The sequence below is a fragment of the Anthonomus grandis genome, chromosome 7 (genome assembly GCF_022605725.1).
Source record: "Anthonomus grandis grandis chromosome 7, icAntGran1.3, whole genome shotgun sequence".
Taxonomy (NCBI): Eukaryota; Metazoa; Arthropoda; class Insecta; order Coleoptera; family Curculionidae; genus Anthonomus; species Anthonomus grandis.
Window position 1 is genome coordinate 17,647,277 of NC_065552.1, and position 27,158 is coordinate 17,674,434.

Here is a 27,158-nt window from a genome sequence, read left to right on the forward strand (position 1 = left end):
TTCTTCCCCATCTATCATCTGAGTCAATACTCCTCCTAAGCCTGTATCACTGGCATCACTCTGAATAACAAATCTTTTTGAAAAATCTGGTTGTGAAAGGATTGGTGACGAAACTAACAACTGCTTTATTTTGATAAATGAAGCCTCTGCGGCATCATTCCATATAATTGATTGACCCTTTTTCCGTCCTTTAAGTAGATCATTAATAGGAGACATCAAAGTAGAAAAATCTTTGATAAAACGGCGATACCAGGAGCAAAGTCCTACAAAACGCTTAATTTCCGTAGTCGTCTTTGGACGAGGATAATTTACCATAGCAGAGACCTTATCTGGATCAGTCCTAAGAGAATTCGAACCCACAATATAACCTAGGAATTTTAAAGAGGTTTTAAAGAAATCACATTTTTCTAAATTAACCGTAAGTCCAGCCTCTTGCAATTTTTGCTTAATTTCACATAAAAGATTAATATGTGACGCAAAATCACTGCTAATGCAAGAATATCATCAAGATATGTAAAAATACTCCCATTTTTGTTTCCTCCATCTGGTTCATATTGAGGACCAAAAATAGCATCCACAAGACGCTGTTGAGTTTGAGCAGCATTCTTAAGTCCAAAGGGCATAGTAACAAACTGGAAAAGGCCCCTACCAATCACCGCAAATGCTGTTTTTTCCTTAGAAGCCTCATCAAGAGGAATTTGCCAGAATGCTTTCCTGAGATCTATTGATGTAATATATTTGGCATTTCGAAGCGAGGTTAAAATTCTATCTATATTAGGCAATGGATAACTAACAGATTTTGTAATTTCATTAAGAGGACGACCATCAAAACAAAACCGCATTTCTCCATTTGGTTTTTTGACCAGAAGCACTGGTGAACACCAAGAACTTTTAGAAGGTTCCACAACACCCAGTTTTAACATTTCATCCAGCTCTACATTTAAAATCTTGGACATATATGGGGACATAACATATGGTCTTCTCTTAAATGAAGGTGAATCGCCTGTGTCAATCATACAGGTAATGGGATTAGTTCGGCCAAGCTTATCCTTGCTACTAATTTCACGAAAAGATGAGACAACTTGATCAGCAACAGTTTGCTGTTCTTCAGAAAGCTCTTCCAATAAAAACAAATCAGGACAACCACCTGTAAAATCCAAAGAGGAATTCTCCAAGACATCAAGCTGATGACCACAAAAATCACTTCTAATATGCCACGAGCTATCATGAAAGTCTACTAAGTTTGGAATTCAAACTGTTGGGCAAAATCACAACCGAAAATAAATGATTGGGACAGAGAAGGTACAACTAAAGCATTCACAATCTCGCAATGATTATTAATATAGACAGGTAAATCTACAGTTCCTTTTACCACCTGCCTTCTACCATCAGCAGTACAAATATTTTTAAGCTCTGTCTTGTTAATTTCTAGTCCCAATTTATTTAAAATATCTATACCCTTAGAGCCTACAACTGAAGAGGTAGCTCCAGAATCAAGCAAAACTGTAATGGGCACATCAAACAACTTGACAAGTATATATGGTCTATTATCTAAAGGTTTATTGATGAATAGTGGTGAAATTTGTTCTTGAGGGCAAACTTTATTTTTTATAATAGTAGTTTTCATGAAATCAGAAACCTTAGCAAGCCAATGTTCCCAGCTCAATTTGTTAAAATAGTTAGGTTTAAAATTTAAGTTTTTAAAAGATGTGTTTAATTTATATTTTTTACAATCTTTTACTTTGACATTTGGTTCTCCACATTTAAAACAAAAAACAGTCCTTGGACCCTTACAGTTATAATAAGAATGGTTAGGCCAATGACAATTCCAACATATTAACTCTTTCTTTATTTTATTAGTTGATTTATGTTCATGATTTTTAGAGCATTGCTGTTTAGCATGAAAAGTACTAGGTTTATTCGCAAATTCTTCCACTGACTTTTTATTTTTATTATTATTTTGAAAGAAAGGTTTTCTATTAGAATAACTTTTTAAAAAACTTGATTTTAGAAAATTTATTAGTAGATACTTCTGAAACATTATTAGTTTTATTTTTATTCTTTAAATAATCAGATTCTTCAAGTTTCCTACAAAGCTCAGAAAGTTGAGAAATGGAATTAATTTCTATTAAAGCCAATCTATCAATGAAGTCAGGCAACAAATTTTTAACAAACTTAATCTTAGTACATTCTGCTGGCACACGAGAAAGCCTAGCAAAAAGAACCTCCAAATGAGCAATGAAAACTACAGTATTTTCTCCCTTCTTTTGCTTTCTTTTCTTAATTTGATCCCAAATTTCATCATCTATATCATCATGTAAAAAATCTCTTTTTAATTTATTTACTAGGGAACACCAATCACCAACAGTTGACTTGACACTCCTATACCACACAAATGCATCACCAACAAAAAATTCTGCTGCAGACTGAAATAACGCATCCTCAGATACATCTCAAGCCTGAGCCAATTCAGTTAAGGTTTCCAAAAAATTATAAAGTTTATGAGAATCTCCATTAAACTTAACTTGCCATTCACTAATAGGAACATTTCGAGTAGCACAATGGACTATTGGAGCAGCTACATTTACAACTGGAGCAGAGGAATGAGTTACTGGTTCTGAATCAGCATTGGGAAAAATTTTGTCAAAAAGATCAGCTTCAAGAGCTAGACAAGTGGCTGTAATTTCCTGACTATAAGCTTGAATTTCTTCAGCTTTTTCTTCAAACATAGAAATTCTTTTAGCCCTACCAGCTACATGAGACAAACGAGATTTCATTCGAGCAACAGTTGAATCAGAAGCTACACCCTCAAATTCTTCAATGACACTTGCAATGGAATCTAAACTCTTTTTAATGTCATACTCACTCTTTCCCTATCATAATCTAATTTAACTTCCTGTAAAGTTATGCTAGATCCCGGAGAAGTTTGTTCCTTTTTTAGAATTCTCAATAAAATCCTTCTTTTGTCAGCGACGTTCCGAACAGTAGCAACTAAACGAATTTTCAATTCATAATCTAGTTCATGTTCTAACAAATGATTAGGTTGGAAATTATACAAATCTATGGTGCCAAAAAAAATTGTTCCAAAGAATTCAAGAATAAAATTAAATCCAATTAAAAAATTAAATGTCTGAAATGACCTCACCTAAGAAACTTGATGGCATGAAATGAAATTCATCTAGGTTGATTTTATATGACAAAACAATATGAGACCACAATATCTCTCAAAAATTGTAGAATTAAAACAATGTCAGTGGCACAATGATGCATAAGCCTTTGTTTAAGGGATGACTGTAAAAAAAATCTGTACAGAAAAATTTAAACTTTTAGTGATCCAAAACTAATGTTTTTTCCAAATATGGAATTGCTTAATTGTTCAAATCAAACACAATTGTAAATAGTCTGGGTTGGTTCTACTCCGTAGATTTGAAAAATTGCAGTATTAAATGTTACTGTATTTAATAGCACTCATTAGTTTTGGGTATACCAAAATTGAAGAATAGTAGTTTTAAAACAATTTATTAATCTGTATCACCTTGTATAACACATGCATATGTTACTCATAAATTATGTTCCTTCCAAAAACTATAAGTCAGAATAGCATTTCAAATCCCAAATACATTTGCCATATAGAAACCTAAATGAAGTGGTGACACCATGTATATTTAAAATGTGAATTTCCACAACTATCCAAAAAATTTTAAATTTACTCAGCAATACTCCCGGAATCCAGAATAATAAAGGAAGTAAAATGTTTACAAGTATAAACTTCTCAAAGTTTAATTTAAAGATATTAATAATAAATATTTTACTTTTCTAATTGTGATCCATTACAATTCGAACATTAAAGATATCTTGTCCCTAAAAAACTATTAAAATCCTCTTAATGTCCCTGAACACTATGAAAGTAAGTACATACTTTCTTATACACCCAGCATATACTAAACACACTATATTGTCGCAGATTGTCAAATCATAGTCCTTAACAAGGATACCTCGAAAAACAATAAATATCAAAAATATCATATATAAACACTTTCCTAGCAAGGGTTTTCCTTCGAATTGTATACACTCTGTATACCAACAATTACTAATAAAATTATGGCCAATAAATTATAACCAAATTTGATTATTGCATTACTCAAAAACAATAAGCATTACTTGAGATTCAAAGCACTCTAAAACTCCACCCATCCAAGGTATTATCAATATTTTCAAAAAATTAAAAGATTATTTAAATAGATCAATAAAAAATAGCCAATCAGAGCCCCACGTTGGGCGCCATTTTCTGTGGCGTTAACTTTACAGTGTTACTATTTTGCCAAGAGTTTGCAGACGGTAGCTCAGAATTATTGGAGGCTTGGGATTGTTCGAAGGTTCACTTATGACTGGCTATTAAAAAATATAATCTTGATTATAACTATTAAATAAGAGGGCGCCACTTAGTTTTTTTTTTTTATAAATGAGAGAAAACTCAGAAAAATACTTGGTATATAGGTTTCAATTAACAATTAAATGACCCTGGATAAAGTAGATTTAAAGAGGCAAAAAAAAATATCTTAACAATACAACCAAATTATATTTACATCAAAGATATGTATACACCTCATTTTCTAATCTGTTAAATGTTAATAATTTATTATGAATTAAAATATGATTAGTGTTGATACGATTAAATAAAATAAGTTTGTCAAAAGTAACATTTAAATTATGATTAAGCTACTAGGTAGATTTCAGCACTTGAAAAATAAATTGCAATTATTAAAGTTTTTAGTAAATATTTGTATTACGCAGGGGAAAGTTCATGAACCTTTTTACCTAAGGCACATCGGCCTTAACCGAGTTATATATACTTAACCACCAAAAAAGGTACTGAAAAATACTGAACAAAAAATTGAAATTAAAAGTATATTAATAAAAATTTAAATAAGTGAGACAAATCTATAATTAATAATATTTAAATAAATGGAATAAACTGGCCTATATATTCCTCCAAGAAATGAACGGTTAGCCTTCAAAATCAAGGTTGTAAACGTGTGCCATTTGTAGCTTAGCTATCCGGACTGGGAATCTCTAATGCGAGCTCTAACTCTGGCTCCAGCTCCACCGCTTTCAGAAATTTCCCGGGCAAATCAACAGCCTGTAGCCATCAACAATTGAAGAAGAATAAAGAGGAAAACGGAAAAGTAAAACCCTAAAACAACGGTTGCCATTGTATTCACTGTCGATAAAAAAAATGAATGGCGTTAAAAATGTGACACACTCACCTTGCTAAGTTTCATTATCTATCCATCAAAATCTTGGGCATCCTGCACCAGAATTATGAATTAAACGGTTCCCTAAGGGAACAAGATTAAGGACTATAAATTACAAACCATATTGGCCACTTCCTGCTTCACAGACTTCGGAAATAAAAAACTGGCCTTTTACGTGCGCTTCTACCTGCTACACGGGAACAAGTCCTCGAAAAATGGATGCAGTACCAACTAAATAAGTAACGACCCCACCTTTCGCCTGAGCTGTCAATGTCGCACTAATGACTCGCACTAATTTTGAAATTCAGTTAAGCAATTCAGAAATTCCAAAGTACACAAAACTTTTTCAATTTCTTGAAAATACGTGCAAAGCTTTAGAATCTGTTCAACATTTAAACTTTTCAAAAAATAAGTCTTTTGCTAATGGTAAAGATAAAGTTTTCACAAAATATTCAAATAGTAAAATTGGGTCTACAATATCAATGCAAACAAATACTTCTAAGATTGTAAATTTAAAAATTTAATGCTATCTCTGTAAAGAGCACCACGGATTATCCAAATGTGCTCAATTTCTTTCCAAGCCGCCTAATGATGACACATGTAACAATCGTCACCATTCATTAATTCGTATGTTCAAAATTTCGAATGAAGTTAATCCAGATCCATCGGTGAATATTTCTAACACCTGCTTTGTGAGCATTGGAAATAATCCTCCATGCAAAGTAAACCTACTACTGTATGCCAAAGAAAAAACAAATAGCCAAATTATTGAGATAAAAGGCAATAGCCTAAAAATTTAAAAGCTAAAAATAATGTTAATAACACCTAATGAAATAACTGCAAGGCAATAATGTAGAACTAACAAGGAAAACATACCTTTAAAAGGAATCTATGTAATAATTCATTTTGAATCTAAATATATCAGCCAAGTAGAAGCCCTCCTTGAGAACTGCCTAAACTCACCTTTGAAGCCAACCTGAATCCTAATTAAATATACCTACTATAAATTTCAAAGTCAGGACGAGCATTGAATGAAGCCCCATTTCCTTAAAGCTTCTCTTTATATCAAGTTCATCATTAGGACCCTATTAATGTATATTATTATATTAAGTTTGGTTTGGTCGCTCCTAAAGAAATAAATAAAAAAAAATATTTTCGGGTTGTCAACTTCTATATTGCAGGTGCTTTTGTATTTTAATTGGGCTTTCTTTTCTCTGTAATTTTACACATAAAAGTTCTCTACTGAACTATTAAAGGAAATTTGATAATATAAAATATTTTACAATTACAAAAATATGTATTAATAGCAGAGTATACAATATAGTTTATTAAGTCTGAGAAACCTTGACTCGGAACTAGAAACGGACCTCTTAAACTAGAAAGAATTTAGTCTAGAAAGTCGCCATAGCTGTTTAGTTTCAAGCATCAATAATTACATAGTAAATTCACTCAGGCAGTTTCACCAATACCCTGACACTCAAACCATTATTAAAGTTGACCCAAATTGCACATAGCAAATTAAAGTCATCATAAATATGTCATTCACAATTCAAGTTATTTTTATTGATTCTTTCAGAATCTTTTTAACTTAGTGTTGTAAAAAAATTACTTCTTTAGATATATTTTTAGATTTTAATTTCTTTAATTTCTTAACAAGAAACATTGATTTGATATTTTGATCATAAATAGACTTGGTCAGAAATCGAAACAACATCGCACATCTCGTTTTGTTTATTTACACGTTTTTGTTGGATCCGACGTCATATGTATTAGTAAATTAATTATTAATTCGTATAATGTATCAGTAAATTAGTATTCAGATATATGAGGTTTAAGGGCCTAAGCGTTGGTTGCTTATCTTTAAGCAACCATCGCTGTCATGTGACCATCCAAAGGAATATCCTAGAACATTTGTTCGTTTTGCCTTATTCAACTAATCCGAATGGCCTGCGCGTGTCAGAAACAAGGACATGCGACACCTAACCTAACAGTTTTAAATATTTAAATTATATTTCTAAACTATTGTATTTTTAAGCCAGTGGATTTAGATATAAAATATATGTTACTTAAAATTGAGTTAAAATTTCGTGCAAAACTTGAAAAAGCATTAAAAAATATCATATACATATTTTGTGATGACCCATGTGAAAAATATATTTATAAAATAGATTTAAAAAATATTAAATTTTATTTGAGCCACTTGATGCTAAAAGTTTGCAAGTTGTAGAGACGTTTCAGAGCTTTTGTATATAATTTAATTTGTGTTCTTACCTTCAAATCCTTCATTGCAATGGCAAAAAAACCCTTGTTCTAGTTCGTTATAACCGCACCAAGCATTCGAGTCACAGTTATTTAGTGTGCGGCAATCAACTGAAAAAAAAAATTTTTAAACACCTTTTCTAAAGTGCAACATTTCTTACAATTAATATTCGTTGGTCCTTTAGTTCCAGGTACATTTTTTGATATAATTGGTACTAACTTGCATGCTGTGTTTCTATTTATTACAATATAACCAAATGGACAAAAACATAAAGTTGAGTTAAAACATTGCAATTCTGCCGTTGAAAAATCATCTAAAAGATAAACTTGGTAATTAACAATTAAATATCTTTATTTTATTACAAGAAATATTATATATTAAGATAACTAAGTGTGATTTTTATTTAAGAAACTCTTATCATTTACACATTAAAAAATAGTTATTTATGTAATAAGTGAAATGATTCTTTTTTGATTAAACTTGTCATGAACAATTCTCATGAATAAAAAAGGGTTCTTTAGACACGTGTAACATACGAAGTTTTTTCTACTACCGAAGAAAACTTAAAAAAAATCAAAAATATCAAATTACTTTACGCACTTAAACGACTTAGTAGTAGTAGTAAAAATATTTTGCAATATATTTTTTTTTATAAAATAAAAATATTATTGGTAATTATGGACAATAGCGGCTTTTGGGAGATCCACTATTTAGTGGATCTCCCAAAAGCCTGTAGGATTTTTTTGCAAAATGAGTAATTTGAATATATATTTTGCACTAGTGGTCAAAAGGCAAATTTTAATACGACAAAAGTGTAATCATGAAGTCACTCACGGCGGCATGCGCGTTACGTTTACAAAAGGCTTAAACCCCAACCCAACCTCATCTCAGTTGTTACTTGCTTGTTGAAACAACTAACGGAAACAGGATTATCCTAATGATTAATCCCGTCTTATAGCGTTACAATTTTAAAAATTGGAAAAACGTATAACCCGCATGCCTCCGTGAGTAACTTAGAGCATGATAATACCCTTATCGTGTTTAATTTTGGCTTTCCGTCATTTAGGCATTTTGCAAAAAATCCGACCACTTTTCTGTAAGCTTTGACAAAAGCCGCTATTCTCCATAATTATCATATTATTTCAGATATTTACTCAGAATTTTTCACGTATACATTTTTCTGATGGAAGTTTCCCTAGATTAGTGCGATAACGTGAGATTTTCCACTAACAATAAATTTCCACAGAAGCAATAAATTTCATTTTGATGATGCAAAAAACATAAAAATTTTTGGCTATATTTAAAACGCAAATACTAATGTTACAAGTTTACCTTGGAACTACACGGTTAAAATACTGCCACGTGCAGATTAACCAATGAGAGCATGGGGACGCTTCTGGCTAACAACGCTGAGGTAGCTACTTTGCGAACCCAGTTATCGTTCAATTTTGCGACGTGTCACCTCATTTGGGAAACGCGGAAATCAGTCTCCTCAGTTTCAGTCTCCTTGGATAATTATTAAACCGTTTCGTGATCTAATTTTGATGTGACTTTACTTTTAATAAAATAAGTAAATAAATATATCACAACAAATATTCTTTATCAATTACTACTCTGTTACAGGATTAATTACGCTTTAGACGGGATCTGGAGAATCCTAACTTTTATTCATTTGGTTAAAATATTTAAAATTGACTTTGTTCTAATTTTTTTTTTTAATTTCGGAAATTCAAAGATTAAATAAGAAAAAATCTAAAATTTTTCTTTAAAAAAACTTTATAAGTACGAGACTGCTGACTGAGACACCCACCATAATTACAATTGCCTTCGACTCTTAATGAAATTCGCCAATATTTTTCATTGAACCACTATCAATATTATCACCATTTTAATTCTTCGTTATTGTTTACAATATGCTGTGCATCATGGGCGAAGTTAGAGCCTCAAAAATGGGGGGGCTAAAGCCCCCATCCAGGGGCAGACTTACACGAAGAGGTGAGGGGGTGGCCATCAAAGAAAAGTCTGCCGCAGGCGCCGCCGGAGGTAACAAATTTTTTGGTGGGCACCTTCATTTTCACTTATAAGCCGTTAAAATTATTAAACAAAAAAGAATAGTCTTAAACAGCTTCTATTCTAATTTGCTGTACTATATACATAATATCATGAATTTGTTTTACTTTTATTTTTATATTAGGTTTCATCCAAGGAACACGTTTCTGAATTTTATTGCAATATCTATAATGTATGAACCATCCCCTTAAAATTTACATGGGTTATCCTATGTTCCGCTCGGCGACGCACCACCCGGTATGTATTGGAGTATATTGCATACACAGCAAAAGTCAAACGTCGCTAGTTTTTAAAAAAATTTTAAACTTTCAAGAAAAATGTCAAAGTTCAAAATAATATCATTTTAATATCTATTTGTCGGACTTAATAATTAATTTAGACAACATTAAACACGACGTTTCGGTTGGTAAGTATCTCCAACCATTATTATATTAAAATGTTATATTAAGTGTAGACTAGCAGTTTACACTTGGTAACGGTTGGAGATACTTACCAACCAAAACGCCGTGTTTAACTTTGTTTAAATTAATTAAGACAATGCAAATCCGACAATTAGATATTACTTCTCCATTGTCTGCCACCTGAAAACCAATATCATTTTAATAAAACGCAATAATCCTTCAAAAATAGTAAAAGCAAAATTTATTTAAAATGAAATCTAATAAAATTATCTTATAACTACTCTAATAAAAGTTTTCGATTTCCTTTTTTTAAAAACTCTTTTAAAATTTCATCTGGCGAGAATGACTTTGTTAGACCACTTTCAATACTAAGAGTGGTTAGTGCTAAAGAACTTGAAAAAAAAAACTATTGATCCTGAACCATCGTTGACCTAAAGCAATTTTTAATTCATCTCATTGTTGAGAAAGAGCGTTCGCAGGACGCTGAAGAAATTGGCAAAACTAATGCTATTTGCATAAGGGTATATGCATTTGGAAAAGTCTCTTTTCTTAATACATCATTAATATCAGAAATGGTAATGTTGTGGCTCTGGCTTTTATTTATGTAATTCCCAATAACGGTCATTTCAGCTTTTAATAGTTCCTTATCGATTAAAAAGGTATCTCTATACAATTTAATGAATTCCAAACTACCATCAAAATCCATCTGCAAAAAATTGAAGACAGATTTAGCTAATTTCTGACTTTCGGAAGAAAAGAAAAGACTTATTTTAGATGATTTATTATATTGTCGAGAGACCTATAATAAATTGAAATTAGCCAAAACTTTTGTGCCTCATTTTTTATCAATGGTGAATTTAAGAACGTTTCTTCGTGTACTGCGAAAGTCGAAGCTTCAACCTCATATTCTTCTAAGTCTTACACTTTCTGTTTTTTTACGTTTTGAACAATTTTTTGGGGGGGGGGGGGGGGGGCTAATTTCATTTTAAAGGGGGCTAAGCCTCCCCAAGCCCCCCCTCCTAACTCCGCCCATGCTGTGCATGGAGAAGATTTCACGGCAATTGCATTGGTCAACCGGTTTACTAAAGCGGATGTCGCGTGTCGAATTATTACGACTTGGCCCGTATTTGTACTTTCTACTAGGCACTCTATGGTTTGCTTATTAGTGATCTATGTATGGGTTTTGGATGGGGCAATAGCGGCTAAACCCATAAAGTAACGAGCGAAGTTCCTCAATCTCCGGTCTTACGTCCAGACGTCTTTTGGTCTACTACTTAAGCAGTTCCGCGACGCATCTGGGGGTTCTTTGCAGCTCCTGCGTCTGTCAAAGGTGAACCGTGTTGTCCGCTGTGACGGAGAGAGATTAATGGTGTAGTGAAATAAATCTAGTATCATCTCTCTACTAAAAATATAAATTCATTAGTGTTTCTTCATTTTCAAGCAAATATTTTTTGAAGCAGGATGGTTTTTAGTGGTTTGATGCCTCTCGAAACTTCGTAAGTAGTTTTCACCGTTGGTGACATTTTATTTGGTGTGCCGTGTTTCCATTTGAGAAATCTCTCTTAGGGCTCCTTAAATATGAAGTTTTGAACCGCCAGCCATGACCCAGCAGTGATGAGGATTTCGCCCTGAAGCCTAAAAGCAGATAATTTCGCCGCCCTTAGCCCCGTTAACCCACATCATGCCTTAAGCCCTATGTGGTGAAAAATAGCCCATCGCGGGCTCTCGCCCCCGAAAGAAGAACACCATGGGACTTGACCCGTAAGCTTACTAGTCTTTTTCTTTTCCTCTTTAATTGATCTTAACCATATTCTTTTGATTTCTTTGTATGATTTAACATGAATTTATTATCTTATCACCTTCTCATTTTAATCTTTAAAACTTAAGTAACTATATTTATCTTATAATTATGTAAATTTAAACACTTCAATGTTACGCCTTATTATGTAATGCTTCCGAAGTGATCACTGACGAATTCAGGTACATTTGGGTTTTAAACTTATAATATATATATATATATATATATATATATATATATATATATATATATATATATATATATATCTTTTATTTATTTTTGTTTATATTTTTAATACCATCATGTATATTTACTTGTATTTACTTACCATGTATATTTTGTTTGGCTTACAACTTTAATTGACTCATTGTCTCTGACCAAGTAAGATCAAGTAAGAACCTTAATAAACACCCTAGTTAAATTAAATAAAGGTGTTTTACTACTGAGTGATTGAGTGTGACTGAGACAACTGATCATACAGAGAACCCACAAAGCCAGCCTGATAGGTTCTTTTTTTTATCATTTAAATTTAACAGGTTTTTTGGAATCTATCAGATCTAGGGAGTTGTTCTTGTTGTTTAGAACTTTTAAATCAAGACTGTCGAACAAACTGAACTCCCTAGAAATAGTCCCTGTAAACCGGTTAGTCTTGCCGGACTATTATTTATAGCTTAACAATTCACTACTATAATTTATATCTAATATTAACTTCGTTAAATATCCATTACTAACAGCAAGGATTTTTTTTTATTTACTTATACAGACTTATATGAATAATGCATTTCGCCACAAACTATGATAAAATAATACAGTATTTGAGCAAGCATTAATTTACGCAAATTTGTTACTTTTTTTTATATGATGATAAGTGTATATTACAACGTATTTTTATCGATTTTCTAAAACACATACACACCTGAGAAGCTCGAACTATTAGATTCTTTTCCGCTTATCTCTGGCACACAAGAGTTTATGTCTGAGTCGTAAAAGTATTCATTAGGACATAAACAAACATCACCATCACATTGTGGCTCTAATCTTTGGTCATATGTATCTGTAATATCAAATTTACTATTATTATCTATATACTAATAATTATATTTATAATATATAATAATTATATTATTTATAAATATATTTATATTTAATTTAATCGTTTTTTACTTTTATTTTTTAAGCGTACCTACCTGTGATCGGTACATAGCTTTCCGTAGTACTAATAGGTGCTACAGTTGAAGTTGGAATAGGATTTGTCACCCTTGGAACACAATAGTAGCCATCACCTTCAAAGCCTGGATGACAGTGACAGCTAAATTGATTGGTAGCTGGATCTATGCTGCAAATACCGTATGGAGAGCAATTATTGTTCATATCGCAATCTTGACTGGTGACTGGTTGGCAGTTAAGACCATCACCTAAATTAAATTACGATACTTATTTGATAACTTTTTAGGATTACGTTCGTTCACCTCTAAATCCAGGAAGGCACCTACATTCAGCTACTTCACCAGATTGTACACATTGTGCGTTTTCCCTACAAGAAATATTGGCGCAAGTGTTTACTGGACTGCATATTTTGCCATCTCCTTCGAATCCTGGATTACATAGGCACTGATAGCTTCCTAGAATTAAAAATAATAATATGTTTCAAAAATGTGCATTTGCTTGAACTTCTTTCTTTTAGAATTTTTTTTTATAGTCTACCACTGTTACAATCTTCTCTTCTTTAATACTTTGTGTGCTACGCTACTAGTGTTGCTATACGTCAATTTTGATAACGGATAATCAATCAATAAAATCTCATTGTTTTCGAGTCGCCTGTTTTACCCAATCCGTTATTTTTTTTAAGTCTGTTATATATATTTGCAAAAAGAAAAGGTAATTCAAATAAAACTTAAATGTAAAAATCATTTAAACAAAAAGATCTCAATGGTAATCTGTGATTGGTCAAAGTGTAATACACAAGCTAATAGGACTAGGTTCCTCTTCTGATATGTAATGTATATAAAATTTGTATATGTATATATACATAACATACTTCATATATACATACACAACTTTTATTAAGTACACTGTGTTCCCATTTGGATGAGATTGCAGCGTATCTGTCATTTTGTAAGTTATTAAGTGACTTACGTATTTTAAACTTTTTTATATGGTCATACTTATAAAGTAAAATTTATGCAAAACGCCATAATAATAGCGTCAACTGAAGAAGCATAGAAAGAGAGAAAACTAGAAAGACAACCTGTGGGGGTTAGAGCGTTAAATTTATAAGAGAAAAAGGATAATAAAAATGAACATACCATAAGCTGTTGATTTCTTTCTTCTATATACTTGAGCTGTTCGTCACCGGCCGGTATTTTCGATAATTTTGGCAAGGTTTTACCGGATTAGTTACTTAATTTGAGTACTAGTGAAGTATACACCAAAATGCGTCGAATACACGAAAATCACCTTTGAGTTGTAAGTGGGAGAATAGCTACTTTGTATTTTTAAGTTTATATTTTTGTACTATTTTGAGCAAAAATTTAAAGGTACGGAAGAGTTTGCCTAAAATGTCCATCTCTTTCTTTTTCCACTATCATTGACTTGTTTGTATTATTAGTAAGAAAATATAGCAATCCTATAGTTTACTTACAACAAAAATTCTTTACAGATATTGCTTTGATAATCACAACCTTTTCGAGCCGATCTACTATATAATGAGCCTAACAGCAGACTATTCCAATACAATATATATACCGATCTGTGTGAAAATAGGCTTCTTAATAACAAAGATTTTATTGAAAATTAAAAAAAATACTGCGTTTTAATTTACCGGCAAGGTTGAAGTACCTTAATATTTTTCTCATTTCAATAAAATGCATCTTTTCAAATAATTAAGCAACTAAAAAATCTGTGAAAGAATGACTGTGAAACTGTCTCAATCTAGGCGGTAAAAAAAGGCAATAAATAAATAAACATTTAAAATTATGTCATTTAAAATATATTATTTCGATAAACTTATTTACGTAGAACATTCGAATTTCGCTACCCGATATGAAACTACAATTTGCTATATTAAACAAGCAGATAAAAAATGATCAGAGAGAACTGTTGTTCTTCAAAACCAGAAATTGCGAAACGAAAATAAATAAAAGCGATAATTTTTTTTTCACCACAAGTGATTTCAAAAGAAGGTATTTTATTTCAAACAGTTAATTGTTTAATATCTTTATATAGACTTACTGCGTTACTCTCATAGAGCTTCTTAGGTAGCTGGTAAAAAAATTAAATTTTCGTTTAAAATTTAAAAATACTCAGATTTTCAGATTCAAGAAGTTTTATGAAAACAGGTTATGTACTAACTAATATATTAATAACCACCATTTCCTTTAAAAAAATTACCTTACCTTCAGTATTATGACACTGAGCATTGGAATCACAATTATGGTTAGTTTGACACTCATTTTCATCCACACACGTGGGATTATTTTGTGAATAAATCTTGTAATATCCCAAATTGCAAACACATTCAAAGGAGTTTCCTTCAACTACACATGCACTATAAGGTCCACAAGTTTGCCCTCCTTCGATACAAGGATTAAAATCTGTAATATTTTAATATTTGTTTTTCTAATTTAATTTTTTTAAATGTTATACAATAGCTTACCTCCAATGGGTACTATTTTATTGTTTACGCCAAATCGAATTATTTGCTCTCGAGATTCGTAACTTATAAAATTGCTTCCTACTTTTAGCGTCCAACTGTCCCCCAAATTAGTATTATTCTTAAACGGACAGCTGTCAAAGATGAAAGATTGTTCGATCCTGAATACGTTTGCAACTTGTTCTCCATTTGGAGTTGTAATATAAAAAGTTCGATCTGCTGTCATTTGAATTAGATTGTGGTCTGTTTGAGTATATTGTTCTTGGTATTCTTCTATTTGGACCTATTAAAAAATAATGTTTTTGATTCTAGATCTGTTAAGAAAAAAGAAAGATCCTTTATACTACCCAGCTAACATTATGATGTTAAAAGAATTTTTGCCATTAACTCTAATTACATTTATCCATGGTTATATTTTAAGCATATTTTAAGTTACGTATTTTTTAAGCATAAGAACTTACTCTCGAATCAGGTGGTAGGGTAGGTATTTCTCCTTGAATATCAATGATCACTTTTAGTTGGTCAAAAACATCTAATCCTAGAAATTTTTGATTAACCCTTACTACTTGAGTAGTATTTAAAAAAGTGATTGTAGCGGTGTGATTAATAAGACCACCTGACTTTTGAAAGCTAGAAAAAAAAATTTGACCTATATGTCTCCATAAATAAAATATGCTATTAAAGTTAAACATATAACGTTTTGACAGTTTAGTACAAGAATTATTAGCTCAATTCGATGATTCGGACACTTAACGAGACGCACTTGCTTGGTGTTAAGCGTGAACTGATAAAAGAGAATACGCGATGGTCACAGATATGCGGTAATAAAAAAAAACACAAAGTAAAAATAAAAAACTTAAATAAAAATTAACCCAAATACTGTCTAGTTTGTTTGATATATAACATAACATGCGCAAGAACATAGAGTACCATATATTATAACAGTCGATTGCGTATCTAATAGAACTTTATCTTTAGCCTTAACCCTTGTAAACAACGAGAATGTGGATTTTACATTATAAAGGGGTAGCGTATTCCCAGTATTCTTTAAACAAATACTAATTTCATTAAAAGGTAAATTAAAGGTATAAGGCAACTTAAAGGTATAAAAGAGTTAAGAAATCATGTCCTAATATGTCTTGACATAAAATCATTGTTTACTTATATCCCAAAATCACTTATTATGGTTGTTGTAAATAAGCGATGGCGGTACATTTCATCTTAGACACTTCTCATATACACTTTTCAATAAAGAACTACACATAGAAATCATATATTATTAAAGTGGCACAGCAAAATACCTTTTATTAAATATTATATTGACGACAACTTTGTTATAAATTCTAAGGATGAGTACTATACCTGACATTCTCAACAACTTTAACAGTTATCATAAAAAAAACAATTTGCTTTCGAGGTGTTAAATAATGTAGGACAAACTATAGTATATCTCAAAAAGGTAGAGAGTAATAAAACCTAATTTTCTGTGCAAAACGACTACAAGGTGACCCTCCAATAATGTATGCCACTTCCATAGTTTTCACTGCGAAATTATTCTTTTTACGAAGTGCAGGTAATACCACCTGGGATTGCCCGGTTTTGGGTCGGTTTATGACCTTTTTCTATTGTTATTTATCGGATATAACCTGAAAATGGTACGACGTGCATGCAGGTTATTGTAATATAAATTAGACCAACAATAAACATCCACAAAAAATACAATCTTCATCCTCTGATGAAAAGCTGTTATCACACCGTGAAATAGTAATTAAAGGGTCAACCGCCTGATCGATCAGATTATCCAGATTCCACATTTTCTTCTCCTCTTTAATAACATGCTCGACTGCTTTTCGCCAGTTTTCCGGAGTCACTTCCTTAATGGCCTGGTTAAATAGTATTTTAAGGTCCTTTAAAAGTGGCATTTCAACAAATATTTTTACTTGCTCCTAAATTAATTCAACAAGATTTATTTCACAATAATATAGCCGTGCATAGTAATTTTATGTTTTTACGCTATATCTTTAGATATAGAATATTTTTGATAGCGAGATTTGTAAATATTTGCTATGGCTAGTAACTGTTTTTTTAACATTATGGGTTCAAACTTAATATTCTTGACAATAAGGCAATTCATAATTTCTTGTTTTCTCCAAGATGCAATGAGGGTCTTTTTTATGTGCCTTGACGTACATGTCTTCTCTATGTACCTAGCGTTGTTCAAGACCACGAGCGAATCATCTGGAAAAAATTTTACGATTTCTCACAAATAATCTAAAACTGCGAAACCCTCTTCACTTCCAAAATGTGTAATTATGAGTCCTTTCCTTTTGCTCGATGGCACTTTAATAATATCCGTTGGCAAATCTTTCATGTGTTCTTGGCGGGCACTAGCACTATCTTTTTATTTTGCTATATTTTCAGAACAATGAACCTTCGTTATGCGAGGTTAATAATGGCCAATGTATCCAGAGTGTCTAGTTTCTCAATTTTTAAATCAGAAAAAATTTAATTTAAAAAAATTCAGCTTTGATTAACTTTTAAAGAGATTGGTGGAACTATAAAGCCACTATATATTTATTATAAGTGTGTTTATGAAACCTTTAATCAAAAGCTCATTGAGTAATAAATGAGACAATATTTCTGGTGTAGATGAATAATATTCAAAAGGACTCTTAATTTAAGTTATCACAAAAGGGCGTAGTTCCTTTTGAATGTTGGGTAAGAGGCTCTTAGGGATGGCTCCAACAGCAAACATATGGTGGTTCTAGTTTTTCCAAACGCTATGACAGTTATTCCAAGCCGCACTTTTCCAACTCTTATATTTTATGGGATATTCATACTGACACTTTACAAATTGACACCCTGTAGAAAAAGTTAAATATATTTAGGATATATTTTGAAAGATAGAAAAATAATGCAGGCATATGAATTAAATATATCCCCAAAATATGCAACACATACTCCTAGCATATATTATAAAAAATATGTAACCCTACTGGTCACCATAATGTTTTATGGTGACCTGCGATATCCCCTGAAAATACCTAGCATATGCCAAGTAAGATATGAGTTTTTCGTGGCATATAATATAAGAATATGTCAATTGCATTTCCCATGCAAAATCCATATCTTTTAAAGTGCTCCATTAAAATTTTGTTCAAGTTGATATTTTGTATTTGAAATAAGAAGACTGAACTTTTCTTTAAACTGCACGTTTAGTATCGTCATCAAGATCTTTGACTGGTCTTCCTTTACTATGCTTTGGAGGTTCTACTTGTCCTGGCTTTCAAAATCAAAGTTGCATTTTTGAAAAAGGGCTGTATTTTTTTAATTTCAACGTATTTTTAAAATCTGTAAAAACATTATTAGGACAACTTTTTAAAGACAACGCATACTTGAATTCAGTTTTTGTTTTCGGTATGATGAAAACAAAAACGAAATGATGTATAACACTTTGAAAATATTTTATGTTTACGTCAAAAAATTAAATAATTTATTTTTCGCTGAGTTGGCATTTTTGATTTTTTATTGACATTTTGTCGTATACAATATATAAAATCTATTCAAAATGACGGCCATTTTTGTTAAAACATTTTTCACATTTCTTCAAAAACACCTCTAGTTACCTTGCAGGGTATTTCTATTTATATTTAAGACATTCCGAATCCTGTCCTCTAGTTGTTCGAAAGTCGCAGGAGGTTCAAACTCGTAAACTTCATTTTTAATATATCGCCAAAGATAAAAATCCAGGGATGTAATATCTGAAGACCTAGCTGGCCAATTTACATTACAATTACAATTGTGGAGTGGGTAATTAACTTACCGTACATACCACACCATACATTAAATCCAAATCTTAATTGTAGCCTACGTTCAGCCACTTCATGAGGATTCTCAGTAGCCCAAAAATGACGTTTATGTTTGTTGAATACTCCGCAGTTGCTAAAAAACGTCTCGTCGGTCCAAATAATTGTCCTGCTCAAATTAGGTATTTCTTGACATTGCCTTACAAGACAGTTTAAAATTCTAATCGCCTTGGGCAGTATGTATCCCTTAAACCTTGAACAAAAGTAGGCTGATATGGACGATATTATTTTTTTTAAGGAATCTTTAAATGGTAGTCCTTGGTATATTTATACCAGTTGCAACTTTTCGGATCACTGTTTTTGGGTTCGCATTAAAATGGTCTAAATTGTTTTCATCGCGAGCTTCTTTGTCCCTTTAATAATTTTCTGGCGTTGGTATTAAAACATCCACGAGTTCTAAGGTTTATGACAAGCCTAGCGAATAGTCTTGGACCTGGCTGTTGCCTCTCAAGATTCAGTTCCAATTATCTAGCGATTGCAAGATTTGCATTCCTATTACATGTAATATAACATTCCAATATGTCAAATTTTTCTTCACTGGTCAATCGAATGGCTATTTTCGGAAATTTAAAATTTAAACAAAACTCAGTAAATACAAACGAAAACAACTAGACACGAAAAAACTATTTAACACTAATAAGAACAGAAACAAAAAATTATCAAGATAAGAACTATTAAACAAAATAAAAAGTTAAATGAAATAAATCACATTTTGCAGAATTGTTAGTAAATGACGCTAAATCATTAAACAATAATAATTGTTTATACGACAAATGGGCACCGTAGTCATGGGCTCCGCATTCATGGCGAACTCCGCGAAAAAATGAACTTTGTAACTTTTTAACATAAGAATGAAATATTTTCATAATACATCGTTTTAAACGGAAAAAAATTCTTTTTAATTTCGCAAAAAAACTAAATGGCCGCCATAAGAAAAAAAGAACTTGAAGATGGAATCTCAGAACCGAAACGTCTAAAACAAAACTGAATTCAAGTATGCGCTGTCCTTAAAAAGTTGTCCTAATATTGTTTTTACATATTTTAAAAATACGTTGAAATAAAAAAAATAGGGCCCTTTTTCAAAAATGCAACTTTTTTATTTTTTCCAAATATTTCAAAATCGGAAAAAGATAAAACAAAACAAACACACATAAACAAAACAAAAACACAGAAGCTCCTCCTAACATTCCGAAGAATAAAATAGTTTACAGAAAAACTAATCTTAGGAATAAAATGAACCTGACCTACACTCTCAGAGAGTTTAAAAAATAAAATCCCAGACATGTCAAAGAAAAAATTACCACAACTTATATTAGAAAAAAAGGATTAGAAAAAATCCGACTTCTTTGCAGCCTCCTGATCCTTCTGACCCTGAAGAGCCCATGCCAAAATTTCAAGTTCAAAAACTACCTAACAATGGATATTACTTAAAAGACATCTCTTCATTACTAGTATTAAGTCATTACCACTCCTATATCCCATTAAATTTTCCAAAAATAAAAATATCATTAGACTAGTTTTTCACTAATGTTTTAATCTCAAGTAACCTCTTAGATCATTATAATGATTCTTTGTTTTAAATATGTAAGTTAATAACCTTGTAAAACTACTTAATAAGACATATCCCATCTATGCAAAATTAGATCATTACAAACCTAATAATGTCAAACATTTTTTCATCAAAAAGCATGGCTTAGCAAATTACAATGGAACTGCTACTAAAATTATTACAGGAAATCTAGACAACAACCTTAATAACATTATCCATAATTTACAAATTCTTAAAAATAACAAAATAAAATTTATGCACAAGATTAATGAACTTGTATTGAATATAATGAAAGTTTATTTGTAAAGTAAAATGTAAAGATTGTGAATTCCGAATTTTTTCATTTAAAAAATGATATAAAAATCTATTATTACAAAATCAGTTTAAACAGCTTTCTAATTTAAATTACTACCTAAAGAAATTACTTCGTATGATCACATTTGCATATTTAGAAACACCAGATTTGGAAATACTTACTTTTAAGGACATTATACAAATCTGAAACCATTTAAGAATGCTCTATCCTAAAAAACTATGTTAAAACCATATGGTAATTTAATCATATATCTGAATTAAGTTGAATTTGTAAATCAGGATTTTCTTATTTTTATAAGAAATGGCAATTCTAGTAGTTAAGGTCTTAATGAACATCAATGTAGCCTTAAGTTTGTGTATCTAATGCCTCTAAATGAATCTAAAATTCTAATTATACCTAGCAAATTTTACTGAAATAAAGTCTAGATGGGTTTGTTATGTATTGTTTAAAATTAACAATATGTCCATACCATGCCAGTAATTAAAACTCTTCCTAATACTTATCCATAAATATAGAACTTCGACATCTTACTAACCCAAAGAAAATTCAAGAAGATTTAATAGAAGATTTAAGCTTTGAAGATATAGACATTACTAAAAATATTATATAATAATTATTGTTTTATGTTTAATATTTTGTATCTTAGTTTTAGGCATTTATTTGTATCAAAAAAGTAGGTTAGATAAAACAATTAACGAGGCCCTTAAAAACTCTAAGGGTGGAGGAGTGATATCCACAAATCATAAGAATAACGCCAAATAATTATATTACTAGTATAAATAAACATATGTAATGATTACAGGTAAGATTACACCCCTGTCAAAGCTAGTTGCTATTCGGCTAATCATTTAATTGTGTGTATCTTTTATTAAATAATAAGTTTTTTAAAAGGAATTTTGCTGGCTTGTGTACTTAATTAGCGAAAATAGCATTTTATTTTTTGTAAACTTTTAGATAGGATATGTTACCATGTACCTGGCCGTGAACTTTGTATATTTAGTTATTATAATTAAAATTTTAATCATCAAAATGTAGGCCGAGTCCTTTTTTGTATATTTAATATGTATATGTCTGCTTTAATTTTCAAATTCATTTCACACTGTAGTTTTATTTTACCTTTTTTTTAATATGTATTTGGTCATCTGATAGTGTGTATTTCCTTTGTTTTTTAGCTTAGCTCCTAATGAAGATACAAATTAGTGGTAATATAAAAAGATTCTGTAACTACAATCAAGAATTTTTATTTGCAAACCGAATCCCAATAATTCCTCTTTATGTCATTTATGTCACAGTATGGTCGAGAAAACTAAAATACTATATACATATATATCACTTACCCATTAACAGCACCTCTCACTGGCTTAGCCAATAAATAGCCAATAGTACTACCAATAACTTGTAGAGTCTGTATATCTCCTCCTATGGATTCTGGTACTTTTGAGACAGCAGTATATGCTCTACCATCCGTCAAAATTATGTAGGACTGTAAGTCTAAATTTTCAAGTCGTTCTCCATTAATTTTTCCATTCACTTTTCCAATAACTCTTAATGGTTCTCCTTAATAAGTTAATTACTATTATTATAAGTTAATTACTAGGTATTATTGTGACTTCAGATTTACTCATATTAAACAGAAAATAATTTTTTAGGGTCCATTAAAGTTAAAGGGATGTCTAAAAAACGATTTTTTTTTTGAAAATTTTTACATAGAATGTTGATTTTGAACATTTTATTGATAAAAAAGTGAGGATGAAGTAATAAAATGCAAAATTTTAAAATTATACGTATATTCACAATCATATATACCTATGATTCAGAATTACACCCGGCTTAACTACTCTCTATTTGCGACTAGGCATCACGTTGACCATTATATATGCTATTAATTTAAAGCCTTAAGTAACAAAATTCTGTAACTTAGAAGCATTTACATCACTTATTTAGGTGATAAACACAAATTTCCACAGGCAAATCAGGAATATCAAATATGTAAATACGGATTCATTCATAATTATTCATAAATAAAAAAGACTGTCAAAATGTCACCTACGTCAACATATATTATTTATTGGGAGTGGCTACTGTACTAGTACGATTATCGTAATTTTCTATCCTGTCTTACTATAGGTAAGTATTTGTTTATTTATATAATCATAAAATATGCACACGGGGCGGTAGCCTGTGTGCGCATACAAGGTCGGCGCACATGGGGCGGCAGCTCCTTGTGCGCACATTGGACTGTGTGGTTGGCGCACATGTGGAGTTGGGATTGCAAAAAGGGATTGGAACCTTGGGTTGGCGCTAAATAGTGGGTTAGGTAGTCGTTTGAGCCCTACTTAGGCAATGGGATAATAGTTAGAAAATGGGAATTATAGGCACAAACACGTTTGTGCCTATAATTCCTATGCCTTATTCCTATTCCTAATGCCTATAATGAATTAAAAGATATTTATTGTTTTGACTATAAGTTAATGTACATTAAACCTCATCGTTATTATTTACCTATTAATAATTAAATATCTTAAATTATGTTTTTTTTCAAAATGTATACTTATTATATATTAAATTACATAAAATATCAAATAATTTAAATAAATAATACCTATTTTTTAACACCTGATAAATGTGTTTTGTTCATGTAATGTAAAATCTAACTATATTATGCCTTTATTATCTAAAATTGAGTCCACAGCCAACCCATCAAAACAAACTAAAAGTGTTCCAGACAAAACCAAAAAATACTACTGGGGACATAGTGAAGCCACTGCCATTTTTGTCAATAAGGTTGTTGTTTTATTTTTCTTGTGTAGAAATTACAAAATATGTAATTAAAAGGGGTACAAAGCGATAAGAAATGATATAAATTTACAATAATAGCCTCCAAAAAGTTCCAAAATTGCCCCAATACATATATTTTTAGCAAATTCAAGCGCTAAAAAACCTTGTGCAAGCCGGCAATAATTACGTATTTAACGTAGAAAAACCTTCATAATTTCCAAATTTTTATATTTTTTCCCATCAGCCTCACTTTTTTATCAATATTTTAACTACACTCAACATTCTATGTAAAAATTTTCAAAAAAAAAATCAGTTTTTAGACGTCCCTTTAACTTTACCGGACCCATGAAAGCTTCATGAAAACCCTGGAAACAGAATAAATAATTAGAAAATTTTAATTTAGGTTATTCATAAAACTTTAATTATTTGCATTCGCGGAAAGTTACTATGGACTTTTTTTTTAATTTTTTATACATAAAACCATCACAAGCTTACCGTCTTTAATACAAAACTTTCCATTTCCAATAAAACTAGGATTACATTCACAACAATAACCCTCTTTATAGTCAATACACACAGCTTGGCTATGACAGGCAGTGGGAACTTCAGCACATGTCAAGGGATAAAGGCCGTTCTCTTCTAGAAAAAAACATAATAATTTATTTTCTCATCATTTTAAACATTACTTACTTTGTCCATATCCGTCAGGTTCAATAATTTCCTGACCATTAATTTTAAATATGTATTGGCCAGGTAAGCCTACATTGGACCATCTAAAAATAGAAAGATAATAAATATGTATATAATAGGCTTAAGATATATCATATGTTAACTATTAACCAAATTTTACTAAAAATATTAACAAAATAATAAAATACCTAAAAACACTCAACTCACTTGTCAAGTTTTCTGACGTATTCGGTAGAACTGCCGGGTAACAAATGCATTTTTCCTTCAGGTGATAAAAAACCAACCTGCGCACGAGCGTCTACTAAACCCGACTGATCTCCGGTACCCTTGAATATTGTAATATTTTAAGACAAAAAAAAATTATAAAAAATTATATTCTTACCTGGATCCACTGAATACCATTATCCGGATATAAAAACTCCGCGTAGCTTTCTCTTCCATCCGTTATAATAACCGCTTGATAGGTATTAAGTTTATCATGTCTTCCATCATAGTATCCAACACCTAAAATTTTAATTATAATTATAAATTTGCACATTTTAATTTTATTTTATATATATGTCATTTTGGATATTGTCTTAGTTTTTTGGTTTGCGATTTGTAAATGCTTAAACATTTTTATATAATGCTTTAAAATTATTTGATAAATAATTCGTGAAATTTTTATTTATCAAAAGGTGTCCCAAATAAAAATTATAGAGCTCTTTTAGATCTGCATATAAGAAAGATAAATTTGCATATAAAGTAGGCATCATAACAATAGTATAGACCAAAGTTGCCTTTTTCTTCATGTAACATATGCGATACCTTAATCAGTAGCTTAAAAGATATAATAGTTCTTTTTCTATTATCGTGCGTAAAGAAATTCTTTTACTTACTAGTGCGTAAAGCAATTTGGTATTTTTGTTTTTTTTTTGATTTAGGGATTTGGAGATCGCGAGGGATCTTACCGACAAATCTTTTCTTTTTAATATAATATTTCAATACCACACACCAATTTTGAGTTCTACAGTGATAAGAACAATTTTGAGATTTGAACATACTGGAAGTTGCAAAGACCGTCAACGAATAGTGGTGGGTTGCATTTTCCTTTTACGAGTAAATGGTACAATGATAATTTTTGGCGAATTTATGCTCAGCCCTACTGATGTACCCCATTCTTCCGTAATCCTTAGGCTTCTTTGTATGAGGTCTCACCTCATTTTGGAGTTAAGGTAAGAAGATTCTTAGATATGACTTTTCCAAATGGTTGGATTGGCAGAAGAGATGAAGTACACCCCTAGACAACTTTCTATAGGAGCATTTAAAAATAAAAGTTTATCCGACGAAGCCGGAAAATATTAACATATTACAAGACAGAATCAGAGCAGAATGCAGAATTGATAACTTGTCAAACTGTTCAAGGTGACCATTTTCAACATCTAGTTAAATAGATTTATTATTTAAATACTTGTAGTGTTTCTATTGTTCTGAGTTAGTATTTGCATGTTTTATTTATAATAAATTATACATATAAATTTTTTAAATCATTGTTTAATGTTTTATTGTTAGGTATAGCATTTATTACATGAAGTTGTTTTAAAATTTTTCACAGAGTCGGAGAATGCATAAACAAATATACTATTCCATTTAAAAAAAGGTAACTTTGATCTATACTACTATTGTATATGCAAAGTTACCTTTCTAATGTAGATCTGAAAGAGATCTATAATATTTATTTGAGATACTTCTTCAATTTCATTAACTCAATTTTAAATACTACGAATATTGTTTAGGTAAGACAAGAGATCAGTAAAATGAACACCTATTATTATTATTATTATTATTATTATTAATTAACTGTACTTTTTTAGAAATAAAATTTAATAGATTAAATATTATCGATGGATTGAAAACTTGCAAATATCTTTGTTCCTTTTTATAAATATAAACTAGCGTTTGGCCTTTCGTTCATATTTTCTTATAAAGTAGTGCAAGATATGCTATAGTATCAATAGTAGTTTTTTCTTAGATAGCACTACTTTAAAATCATAAAATATATTCTAAAGAAATATTGGATTCGAGGTAGTTGTAAAAATTGTGTATAAATAAAACTAATCCTGTAAGTACCTACCATTCCATGTAACAATAAACAAGCTCTTTGCTCGAAAATCTGCTGCTTCTATAAAAGATTCATGAATGTCTTCAGTAGCCCGATTGAGTAGACCAGGATCTTGCGTTTCAAAATATGATATAGTTCCAGCTCCTGTCGTATCCACATTGGAATAAAACGGGGCAATAATAGCATAATCAAGAGGAAATTCAATATTTATAAACTGTGGAATTTCTGTTTGAAAAGATATAAAACCATTGGAATTAACCTAAAAATAAACTAATAGTAAATAACTTTAAATTTTTTTAAGTTCATTCAAAATATTTAATTAATTTAGTAGATTTAATTTATTACTTTTAAAGCAAATAACGTCTTTTTCTAAATTTATCTATCTCAGTGCATCTACATATTAGAGTTTCCGTATATACACG

At 30.8% G+C, this 27,158-nt stretch overlaps 1 protein-coding gene and 1 long non-coding RNA gene across 3 annotated transcripts in view; one reads left to right on the forward strand and one right to left on the reverse strand.

Annotated features, from left to right (window-relative positions):
* LOC126738546 (uncharacterized) overlaps positions 1-13,597 on the forward strand; it is an 85,468-nt gene extending 71,871 nt beyond the window's left edge. For both annotated transcript variants that reach the window (XR_007661374.1, XR_007661373.1), the window contains exon 2: positions 12,963-13,597. This is a non-coding gene — a long non-coding RNA (uncharacterized LOC126738546). The remainder of the gene's footprint in view (positions 1-12,962) is intronic.
* The window catches only part of LOC126738541 (nidogen), an 89,281-nt gene that overhangs the window by 59,396 nt on the left and 2,727 nt on the right, over positions 1-27,158 (reverse strand). Inside the window, exons 2-14 of the mRNA XM_050443913.1 lie at positions 26,749-26,995; positions 25,018-25,139; positions 24,843-24,961; positions 24,636-24,718; positions 24,441-24,584; positions 22,505-22,724; positions 15,898-16,066; positions 15,440-15,719; positions 15,180-15,377; positions 13,254-13,406; positions 12,972-13,199; positions 12,701-12,838; positions 7,527-7,625 (exon numbers count right to left, since the gene is read on the reverse strand). Coding sequence (XP_050299870.1) covers positions 7,527-7,625; positions 12,701-12,838; positions 12,972-13,199; positions 13,254-13,406; positions 15,180-15,377; positions 15,440-15,719; positions 15,898-16,066; positions 22,505-22,724; positions 24,441-24,584; positions 24,636-24,718; positions 24,843-24,961; positions 25,018-25,139; positions 26,749-26,995 — 2,200 coding nt within the window. The remainder of the gene's footprint in view (positions 1-7,526; positions 7,626-12,700; positions 12,839-12,971; positions 13,200-13,253; positions 13,407-15,179; positions 15,378-15,439; positions 15,720-15,897; positions 16,067-22,504; positions 22,725-24,440; positions 24,585-24,635; positions 24,719-24,842; positions 24,962-25,017; positions 25,140-26,748; positions 26,996-27,158) is intronic.